The sequence below is a fragment of the Macaca nemestrina genome, chromosome 8 (assembly GCF_043159975.1).
Source record: "Macaca nemestrina isolate mMacNem1 chromosome 8, mMacNem.hap1, whole genome shotgun sequence".
Classification (NCBI taxonomy): domain Eukaryota; kingdom Metazoa; phylum Chordata; class Mammalia; order Primates; family Cercopithecidae; genus Macaca; species Macaca nemestrina.
In genome coordinates this window covers 64,740,173-64,752,404 of record NC_092132.1, presented here as the reverse complement: position 1 = coordinate 64,752,404, position 12,232 = coordinate 64,740,173, and the positions used below count along the sequence as shown (strand labels likewise).

Here is a 12,232-nt window from a genome sequence, read left to right as displayed (position 1 = left end):
TAACAAAAGTTTTATAAATGGAATAACCCTGTATTGTGCCTGGCTTTTTTTCCCCTCTGCATAATGTTTTTGTGATTCACTCACTGTTTCCTGTATCTGTAGTTCGCTCCCTTTTATGTGGTGAAGTATCCCATTGTATGATTATACCACAATTTGTTTATCTAGGTACCTGTTGATGGGCATTTGGGTTGTTTCCAGTTTGGGGTGATAATGAATAAAGCTGCTATAAACATTTGTCTGCAAGTTTTTTTGTGGATGTGTGTTTTCTTATCTCTTAGGGAAATACATACCTAAGAGTGGAATTGCTGGGTCATATGGTAAGTGTATATTTAACTTTCTAAGAAACTGCCAAACTGTTTTACAAAGTGGTTGTACCATTTTACATTTCTACCAGCAATAAATGAGAGTTCCTGTTGCCAACATTTGGTATTTTGTATACCAAAAATACACACTGTATAATTCCATTTACTTGAAATTCTACAACAGGCAGCATTAATCTATAGTGATGAAAGTTATACCAGTGGTTGGTTGCCTGTTTGGGACTTGGTGGTGCCTTTGACTGAAGCGGGGTATGAGGAGTGCTGGCCTTGGTTAGAGTGGTGATTACTCAGGTAGAGACAGTCAAAACTCACTGAACGGTATACTTAAAATGGGTTCATGGGTTCATTTCATTATGTGAAAATTATACCTAAGTAAAGTTGATTTTAAATGATTTCTATAACAGCAACAACAAACGACAAAAAGATTTCTGAATTAACAGAAATCCCTAGTCATTCTGTGTTTTCTCAATCAATGAATTCTAAAAGTGCATCTCATCTTTGGGGACATCTGGACATTTCTAGACATACTGAGTAGTCCTCTAACTTGGAAAGATCGAGACTGGGCTAGAAGATTTCTAAAGTCCTTCGAACTCCAATGTTCCAGAGCCTATATACTACATGGCACGTTATTCTAAGATCTTGTCACTAAGTTGCCTAGATATCACTCCTCTTTATCCTGAATTTTCTCTATGAGGCCAATCAGCTCCCTGCCCTGGCTGACAATGCTGTATGTACCATCACCATGAAATCCGTGCAGTTGATCCAAGCGGCTGTTCTTAGCACCGCCCTCCCCAGCAGTTTTAACAGATGGATCTATTTCTGGAACAGCCGTTCTTTTTGCGAGAGGCACTCTCTGCTCAAAATTAGTGGGTTAGGAATTAAGTCAGCAGAGAGACTGGCAACATGCTTATTCGTGAGGGCTTTACGGGTTTGTTTTCTTCTTGGAGCAGCCATTCACAATTTAAAGTGATTCATAGCTTTTTGGCTCTGAACGATTAAAAATACAGAGTGAAGCAAATGATTAATTGTCTGCTACTGTACAACTATTACTGAAGCACCTTATGTTACTTCAGTGCTTTCTTCTCTAACTTGAGGTTCTTCCTAATACACAGGTACAACTGTTCATGGTTAAGACACACACCTGTGAAATAAATGGAAATGATGAATGCTGAAATTTAGAAATTGCCTCTGAGATGCTGCTAATGTTCTGAAATGCAGAGTCCTGAGTCAGATTTCCTTTTATGCCCCCAATTTCTGCTACCGTCTTTGCTGCACTCACCTAGTGCATTGCAGAGGGCTTCTCAATGCACACCCAAATGAGCACAGGGTGGCTGAGGGATCCGGAGTCATCCTGAGCCACTGTGGCATTGGCGTGGTGAGTGTGGTCAGGGTGGAGGGTGGAGGCAAGCACCCCCTTCTCTCCACACCTATGCTTCTCAAATTCCCCATTCAGGCAGTTGCCAAATGGGGGGAAAAGAGGCAAAGTATTAGCAGCTAACATTTATTGCTCTTTACAGGGCCTCTCGTATATTCCTGACAACAGCCACATCGATATGGTGCCACCATTTTCCATATTTTATAGATGAGGAAACTGAGGCTGAAGAGGCCAGATGACTTGCTTAAGTCACGTAAGTCCTAAAGCTGGCATGACAATTTCGGAATGTACAGATTCCAGAATCTGACAGAATCAGGGATCTGGCATGGAAAAGGGCACATAAATCATTTCTGATCAGCGCTTCTTGATTTTCTTGGGGTCTTGTGGAATTGATGGTTAACTCTTTGACCTTCCATAGAATTCATTTTCTCCCACGAACTCCCAGAATGGCTGTATTCAGGGTCACTGCATCACCTTGTGGTCATGACGGAAATTGCACCTCCCCAAAGTCACACGACTCACAAAGTTGTGTGAGTCTGGACTCACACAACCTGGTTTTTCTCTGAGCTTGGAAGTTCTGTCAGTCTATCTTGAAATCCCAGAGGAAAAATTCTGCTAGACCTGGGCTTGACAAAGTTGGCTGGCTGACCTCCAGAGCCAGGATAGAGAAGCCTTTCATTTCCCTTCTCATATTCTCACCTACCTTGGCTGCAGGTTCCTTAAGGGTGACGGATACTTCATGTGGCAGACAGCCTGGAGCTCCTATTTCTGCTCTCCATTTCTTTCGGAACTTTGTGCACCCTTGCTCCCACCCTGCCACATAGCTGTAGTTATGTCTGATTATTTACTCTCCACGTTTTTCTCCTTGTGGGCCGAAGGAAATATAGATTCACTGAATTAACTTGCCTCAAACGTTTCCTCTGCTATTTCAGTTAAACTGATCTCTGCCACATTATAAGCTACACAGCCTTGGACAGTTAACATAACCTCAATGAGCCTCTTGGCACAATGGGGATAAGAATACACCAAAGATTTGGGGGATGATTAAATGAAATGCTACATTTAAAAGCATTTGGTAAAATGTAACTAAATATGCAAATATAGTGATTATGAGCAAATATTTCCTCCTCACTATTGATAGTAAGAGAGACTGCCTTGTCTATGCAGTGTACCACACACTGTCATCTTCTTTACATAAGCGGAACATGGATCTCCACAAGAGGTGGGAGTCAGTCGTCTCTGTGCTGGGGGGAGGTGGGAGAAGAGATGAGGAAGCTTCCATAATAATGAGAAAGGTCAGGATCATTGTTTCGTAGTCAGATATAGGCAATGCTCCCTCCCCTTTTGTTTAGAGTCCTCAATGTCTATTCAAATGTTGCCACATTCTAGCACATTTAATCTTCATGACTATCCTGAGAGGCATGTTAATACCTGTTTGCCTGTTTTACAGATGAAGAAGTTGATGATCAGAGAGGTGAAACGATATTCTTAGGTTCTCAAGGTAGCAAACAATGTGAATCTTTTGATTTCCAATCAGGACATCTTAATTTACCACAAATCATATTATCTCTTTATAACAAAGAACAGAAGCTTCCAAACTTTATGGATGATGAGCCACAATAAGAAATACATTTTGCACCACACATACACATATGTATACACTGAAACAAAATTATCAAGAAAGAATACTTATTATGTACAGTGTACTCTATTCTGTTTTATTGATTAAAGAGTGACTCACCACTGCTTAGTGAAATAAAAGAGGACACAAACAAATGGAAGAACATACCATGCTCATGGATAGGAAGAATCAATATCGTGAAAATGGCCATACTGCCCAAGGTAATTTATAGATTCAATGCCATCCCCATCAAGCTACCAATGAGTTTCTTCACAGAATTGGAAAAAACTGCTTTAAAGTTCATATGGAACCAAAAAAGAGCCCGCATCTCCAAGACAATCCTAAGTCAAAAGAACAAAGCTGGAGGCATCACGCTACCTGACTTCAAACTATACTACAAGGCTACAGTAACCAAAACAGCATGGTACTGGTACCAAAACAGAGATATAGACCAATGGAACAGAACCAAGTCCTCAGAAATAATACCACACATCTACAGCCATCTGATCTTTGACAAACCTGAGAGAAACAAGAAATGGGGAAAGGATTCCCTATTTAATAAATGGGGCTGGGAAAATTGGCTAGCCGTAAGTAGAAAGCTGAAACTGGATCCTTTCCTTACTCCTTATACGAAAATTAATTCAAGATGGATTAGAGACTTAAATGTTAGACCTAATACCATAAAAACCCTAGAGGAAAACCTAGGTAGTACCATTCAGGACATAGGCATGGGGAAAGACTTCATGTCTAAAACACCAAAAGCAACGGCAGCAAAAGCCAAAATTGACAAATGGGATCTCATTAAACTAAAGAGCTTCTGCACAGCAAAAGAAACTACCATCAGAGTGAACAGGCAACCTACAGAATGGGAGAAAATTTTTGCAATCTACTCATCTGACACAGGGCTAATATCCAGAACCTACAAAGAACTCAAACAAATTTACAAGAAAAAAACAAACAACCCCATCAAAAAGTGGGCAAAGGATATGAACAGACATTTCTCAAAAGAAGACATTCATACAGCCAACAGACACATGAAAAAATGCTCATCATCACTGGCCATCAGAGAAATGCAAATCAAAACCACAATGAGATACCATCTCACACCAGTTAGAATGGCGATCATTAAAAAGTCAGGAAACAACAGGTGCTGGAGAGGATGTGGAGAAATAGGAACACTTTTACACTGTTGGTGGGATTGTAAACTAGTTCAACCATTATGGAAAACAGTATGGCGATCCCTCAAGGATCTAGAACTAGATGTACCATATGACCCAGCCATCCCATTACTGGGTATATACCCAAAGGATTATAAATCATGCTGCTATAAAGACACATGCACACGTATGTTTATTGCAGCACTATTCACAATAGCAAAGACTTGGAATCAACCTAAATGTCCATCAGTGACAGATTGGATTAAGAAAATGTGGCACATATACACCATGGAATACTATGCAGCCATCAAAAAGGATGAGTTTGTGTCCTTTGTAGGGACATGGATGCAGCTGGAAACCATCATTCTTAGCAAACTATCACAAGAACAGAAAACCAAACACCGCATGTTCTCACTCATAGGTGGGAACTGAACAATGAGATCACTTGGACTCAGGAAGGGGAACATCACACACCGGGGCCTATCATGGGGAGGGGGGAGGGGGGAGGGATTGCATTGGGAGTTATACCTGATGTAAATGACGAGTTGATGGGTGCTGACGAGTTGATGGGTGCAGCACACCAACATGGCACAAGTATACATATGTAACAAACCTGCACATTATGCACATGTACTCTACAACTTAAAGTATAATAATAATAAATAAATTAAAAAAAAAAAGAGTGACTCATTAAATTGATTCACAACTCACTAGTGGATTGAGACGTGCAGTTTGGAAAAAACTGATCTAGAAGGTTCTCAAACAATACCCACAGAACAAGTGACTATCACAATAGGTTTTAAATGGGTATTATGAAACTGAGGGAAAGGAGAGGAGAATAAGATGAACTCAGAAAGTTCTACCAATTAGACAGAACATATTGTCTGGTTTAAGCAAATTAACTCATAGAAATCTTTTGAAACATGATTTTTAAAATCTCTAAAATAACTGTATTACAGTTACTGTGTTCTGTCACATCATGAACACTGCATTTATCACTTGTAATTATTGCCTCTTTACACATCAATTTCCAGCCACCCAACTTTCGACACCTTGAAGGAAAAAACTATGCCTTATTCTTAGGGGAATAAGTATTTTGCCTGATATGTGCTCAATAAATATTGGTTCACCTAATGAATTTAAAAAAGAATAGCATCAGCCTCACCTTCTTGTTATTTTCACCATTCCAAGTAACTTTAAGTTCAAAAGGCCAAAGTAACAACTTGGTCTATGTAAAATCCATGCATTAAACATTAGTGGCTACAATCAGCATCCTATTGGTCTCACTTTGGGGACATCTAAAGTCTGAATAGAGGGAGAAGTCATAAAGAAAGAAGGATAAACACTATTCTTACTCGTTCATTCCTTCCTACTATCTAGCTTCTTCTGGAGTGGGCCTATGCTCATTCAATAAAAATAAATATATATAATAAAAATTTAAAAAATAAAAAATATAAAAAAGGAAGCTTTTTTCCTTTTCCTTTGGTGACTTGACTATAACTTAATTTAGTTAAAGCCTGTAGACCTTCCATATGGGGCTAACAAGTACAGTCTAATTGTGATGCAAGAGTGTGAATTTTGGCTCAGTGGCTACATTAGAAATGGAAGGGTGTGACAGGCTTTCATTAATGTGCCTTAAATAACATTGGGGTTCCCTGTGCTCTGAGTCCTCTGTCACAATCCTGGGCCATGCCTATTGAGTGTTTGAACTACACACTCAGAAAACTCCAGGGAGAAAGTCTGTGAAGCTTAAAGTAACAGGAAAAGACTTCAGGTTCCTACCCTGTCCTGCCTGCAGGTACCCACTGATACAAGTGCCAGCCTCTCTCCCCCACTGGTCAAGTGAAGACCCAGTGTCCCTGGGGACCCACAGGGTGCCAGAACAACTCCAGCCCCTTTGCATGACACACTGGTATGAAACAGCAACTCTTCAGGCCACTGCCTCTGGGAAGGTCAGGGGTCTACATTAATATCCTTTTTTCTGGATAAAAATGTCAGCCTTTTTCACATGTACACACCCAGAGACAGTGCCCATATCACCTCCACTGTTACACATGTGGAATGATGCTGAGAGATGCAGGGAGGGAAGGCATTGTTGGATCAATGCCATCTCTTTGTTTTCCTCTTTGAAATGAACTGGGGGAGGAAAAAAGTTTGCACTGCAATCCTCAGGGCTTTATATCGGATTTTTGTTTGTGAACAGCCATTTAATAATGAAGCTACCAATACTAAATTTAAAAACCAATATATATAACAACAGTTTTACATTTATGTGGTGATTTTAAAAATAATGCCAAATGTCTTCTAGATTTAGTGGTAGTATAGTGGTAGTTTTGCTTCATTCTGTGAAATGGAAATGTTTTTGAAAAATGATGACCGAACATAACTTAAATGTACCTGAAGAGAATGAAAAGAATATGAACTTGAGGCTCAGGCAGATCTGGGCTGGAATGGTGGCTCTGTCCCTTTCTAACCTGCCTGACGGGGGCCAGTTAAATGTACAATCAATCTCCCTGATCCTCAGTTTCCTCATATCAAGGTGGAAATGCAAAACTTACTATACAGGACTGCCGGGAGGATTAAACAAATGTGTAATCAATTAATTTGCTAAATCAATTAATTAGATGTCTTTTTTTTCTTCTACTCCTTTTTGTTTTGTTTAAAGCAACAGGGTCTCACTCTGTTGCCCAGACTGGAGTGCAGTGGCCAGATCACAGCTCACTGCAGTCTTGAACTCTTGGACTAAAGCGATCCTCCCATCTCAGCCTCCTGAGTAGATGAGACTACAGGTGCATGCCACTACACTAAGCTAATTTTTTTTTTAATTTAAATTTTTTTAGTAGAGACAGGGTCTTGCTATGTTGCACAGGCTGGTCTCCAACTCCTGGTCTCAAGCAATCTTTCTGCCTCTGTCTCCCAAAGCAGTGGGACTACAGGTGTGAGCCACTGTGCCTGGCTCTTCACTTTTTATTTAGTTAATATATAATTTCTAGGATGTAAGAATGGAAGTTTGTTTATATCTCAGCTTTTATGTATATTTCACAGATAACTGCATAAAAATGAGATACAAAATATTCTTCCCAATAACCCTTCAGGGCTGATTGAGGGAGAAAAGAGGAAAAGATATTAATTATATTTTACATTTGAAAAAAATAAGTCCCATGAAGAGAGTGAGTTCATACCGAAGCAAGCCTGAGGTCCAATTTTCTAACTTACAAATACTGGTAACTCCCAGGTCAGCAATTTATAACCAGAGGATGGGACACGCGCGTATATACTTTCAGGAAACTTACCAGTATATGTCATTTTTTAATTGTCACCATAACAATTTCTATTCAAACTTCAACAACATTAAAGAGGAACGTAAGCTGCTGCTTTCCACAGAAAGCGGGTGTAGGTCCAAGGTTAAGCTCACACTGGCCCTTCAGAGGGGACAGAAAGCACCTTCAGGAAACTGAACGCATGGTTGACCACCAACCTTTCTTTTCCTGGGAATGGGCTCGTCGAAGAGCAGGTTGCTGGCCTCCGCCTCGTCGATGCCGTCGTCTGGCTGCGCGGGGCTACGGAAGGGCTTGAAGCTGTCAGCCGAGAGCGGCGGCGACGGCGTGGACGGGTTGGACTGGTCGCTGGGGGCGCTCCAGCTCCAGTAGCCGCTGCTGCTGGTGCTGGAAGGCACGCAGCCGCCCTCCTTCCAGGATCCGCTGAGGCTCTCTGCGTGCACACAAACACAGTCAGTGCCAGGACCCCTGCGTGCCCGGGCATGGTTCAGTGGGGAAGTGGGAGCCTTGGTTCTACACCAGTGAAACCACTCCAGCCCTCTCAATCATCTGCAACAGCTGGGTATGTAAGTTTTAGCTCTATTTATACACCGCCTCCCAAAAGCCACACTGTAGTTTATAAACATTTAATTTTTTTAACCTCATGATAATAGGTTTTTCTAAGAGTTTTCTGATGTGTTTTTGTATTGTGCAACACAAATTCCTTGGGATCATAGTGGGGATTATATGGAAAAAAAAGATTTTCTTGTTCACTGAGTTTGGGGAGCTCTGGGTTTATTGACTGCAGTATTTCTAAGACAGGAATAGCATTTGCAGTATTCTTCTGAATGGTTTGGTCACAGAGTTCCCTCTCATCCCAACCCCTCTAATTTCAACATTTTTTAAAAAAGGGATTTCTTAGCTGAGGGCAGTGGCTCACTTCTCTTACCCTAGCATTCTGAGATGCTGAGGTAGGAGGATCGCTTGAGGCCAGGAATTCGAGGCCAGCCTGGGTTACATAGTGAGACCCTGTCTGTACAGAAAAAATGAAAGAATTAGCCTGGCATGGTGGCATGCACCTGTAGTCTCAGCTACTCTGGAGGCTGAAGAGGGAGGATTACTTGAGCCCAGGGGTTTGAGGCTGCAATGAGCTGTGACTGAGTCACTGCACTCTAGCCTAGGTGAAAGAGTGAGATCCTGTTTCAAAAAAAAAATGGGGGGTGGGAGGTTCTTATAGGACTGTGATTCTTAGAATACATTTATAGGAAGTTAGTCTAACACTTAAGAATCTAAGAGAAATAATTTCTGTATAGTTATCTAAAGCCCATTTCCATTCTGCTTATTACAACAAATAGTAATGCTTTACATTTTGTGAGTGTTTTACATTTTACAAAGCTTATTCGCACAGTCTCAAGCATTCTCACAACATCTGTCCTTCAGAATAAGGATTATTATCCCAGTTTTATAGATGAGGACTCTGAAGCAGCAGGAAGCAAAGTGACTTGTTATGTGACTGGTAAGTATCCCTGGTGAGCCCAGGCCCAAGGTGGCCTGCTGGTTGGACCTCTTTCCTCAGTGCATGCAGTCCCTGGGCTGTAAACAACCTCCATTCTTTCTGGCAAAGCTGGGATAGGATAAGAATTTATTGGCAATAATTACTTTAAGACTGCTATTGGATATTACCTTTTCATTTGTGGTGGAAAGCATTATGAAATGTTCGCTATGTGGAGAGATTTCAGCCCAGTTAGAATGTCTTCTGCCACCCTGGCTAATATGGCGAAACCCCATCTCTACTAAAAATACAAAAATTAGCTGGGCATGGTGGTGTGTGCCTGTAATTCCAGCTATTAGGGGGGTGCTAAGGCAGGAGGATCACTGGAACCTGGGAGGCGGAGGCTGCAGTGAGCCAAGATCGTGCCACTGCACTCCAGCCTGGGCAACAGAGTGAGACTCTGTCTCAAAAAAAAAAAAAAAAAAAAGAATGTCTTCTGGGTGCTCTTTTAATCACTGAAGATTTGCTTTACTTTTCAAGATGTACAACCTTAATTAGCATTTGTATAAATTCTACTTTCTTTTTGGATAATTTCTCCTCCATATTTATGTGCATTTTGAATATATTAAAACTATGTTCTAACTACAAGGAAAAAACATCCCCAAATGCCTCATTAAAAAAATACTGTTAATGTCTGTGTAATTAGTAATGAAGTGAAGACAAATGGTACATTAGCATTCATGGGGAAATTTCATAACTACCTTTACCTAATTATAGATTTCTAGCATATTCCTCAACTATGTCAAGCAAAAAGTTAGAGGAGTGAAACTGTAAATTGAAATAGGAGAAACTACCCATCTCATTACAGCTAGGTTCTTTCAGAATGAAATGGTCATTTATGCAGTCTCATGCTTTGCCAGCATCAACAAAACCAAATTAGCATCTCACTCCCTGCAGTCTACACGGAGACTGATGCACTCACCAGACTAGAGTTGCCTGTTGTAAATAAGAAAGCTCCATTTAGTACAACAGGAGTTCAAGAAGAGCATAATATAAGGCTTGATGATTTTACTTGGTGTGAAAAACTCCCTTGGCAGGCCCTGGGTGGCTTATAAATATACTGTAGTATGCATTTGTAAAACAAAATAAAGCTAATGGTGCTAGATGTATAATCATGTTAAGTATGAGGCACTGAATTTATTTTGAGAATCAACTATTATTACAGTGTGGTTACATGGTTTCATGTCAATGCTAAAAGTGAATTTGCTTACTGATTTGTGAATGGCATTTCCTTTAGAAACACTATTTAGTCAGAAGGATTATAAGTGATATAGTAAAGTTTTTTTTCAGAAAAAAGTCAGGTCTGATTCATAATATTCTTAGGGGACAGAGCCTCCTTATATTAAACCACTGTTTGTCAGGAATGGAGACAGGCACTGCTGGACTCTTACCCTCTTTGCAGACCCACTTCCTGACAGAATGATCCTTTTTAGGCACAGAAAATGATCACAACAGTTTCAAAAAACTCACTGATGTGCAATAATTCTAGAGAAAATCTTTTTTTCCTAAAAAAGTGCCTTCATTATCATAAATTGCTTTCTCTATTTAAGAATTTGCTTTTTCTTACAGACTAAATGAGAGACAGCAGACAATTTGGGGTTATTAGTTGAGTAGTTATTTTTTAAACCATAAATGAGCACTGAATTACTTTATTACTATGCTAACAAAAGTTTGCATTGAAGAACCAAAAGGTTTATTTTAATTCTGACCTTTAAGTACAAAGGAACACTAAAAATGTTCTCAATTAAAAAAAGAAGCCAATGGTAAAAATAATGATTACTTTAAAATACACTTTTTTTTTTTTCCTTTAAGGATTCCATGACATTCTGCAATTCCTTTTTCTTAGAATATGTTTTGGGGGTTTTCCAGGGTTTTCGTATTTTTTATTTTTTAGAGTTGGAGTCTTGCTCTGTCACCCAGGCTGAAGTGCAGTGGCACCATCATAGCTCAATGCAACCCCAAAGTCCTGGGCCAAGACTACAGGCATGTGCTACCACACCTGGCTATAGTTTTGCCTTTACTATAATCTTTTTTTAGCATTGCCAAAGTGAGAAAGGTAAATCTGAATACCTATTTGCTAGAGACCCCCAGAAGAGCAGTCAGGTCACTGAATGGGAGTAGTCAGGCCCATTTCAAGAACAACTCGTCTGGTGCTACGTAAACAGGAGGTGTCGGCTGGGTGAGGTGGCTCCCGCCTGTAATCCCAGCACTTTGGGAGGCCGAGGCAGGCGGATCACCTGATGTCAGGAGTTCGGGACTAGCTGACCAACATGGTGAAACCCTACTAAAAATACAAAAATTAGCTGGGTGTGGTGGCACATGCCAGTAGTCTCAGCTACTTGGGAGACTGAGGCATGACAATCGCTTGAACCCAGGAGGTAGAGGTTGCAGTGAGCCAAGATAGTGCCACTGCACTCCAGCCTGGGTGATGGAGCAAGACTCCATCTCAAAAAAAAAAAAAGAAAAAAAAAAGAAGAGGTGTTATCCCAGCTTGGTGAATCATAATGTTGCTGGGCAATACTGATTCATGACATTAATTTGAATTCCTAGCATCTTGATCATTCTTTCCCCCTTATAATGGGGTTGGAGTAAGTTTTGGTGAGGATTGAATATATGTTCAACGAATTTATTTTAACACCTCACATCTAAAACCAAATTGGGTGTGAACCATCTCTCAATCTCATAATTGACCACGCTGGTTTTTGAGAGAAGGTTTTCACTGATCAGAAGTCTCTTTCAGTGGTCTCAGTGCATTACATTTCAGTGAACTGCAATCTGCAATCTGGCTTTCTTCCCTGGGGAGTGCTCTTGACAAAGCCACCAGTGACCACCTTCCTGATGCAATATTCAGTCTTTTTAATGCATGACCTTCTGAAGCATCAGACACTTCTCCTTAAAACATGCTTTTCCCTTGGTTTCCATGAAACCACACTCTCCTGGTCTTCCTCTA

General features: G+C 40.5%; 1 protein-coding gene across 3 annotated transcripts in view; it reads right to left on the bottom strand.

Moving 5' to 3' along the window:
• LOC105483530 (zinc finger protein 704) overlaps window positions 1–12,232 on the bottom strand; it is a 300,235-nt gene that overhangs the window by 44,970 nt on the left and 243,033 nt on the right. For all 3 annotated transcript variants that reach the window (XM_071068065.1, XM_011744409.2, XM_011744410.3), the window contains exon 4: window positions 7,952–8,184. In XM_071068065.1, coding sequence (XP_070924166.1) covers window positions 7,952–8,184 — 233 coding nt within the window. The remainder of the gene's footprint in view (window positions 1–7,951; window positions 8,185–12,232) is intronic.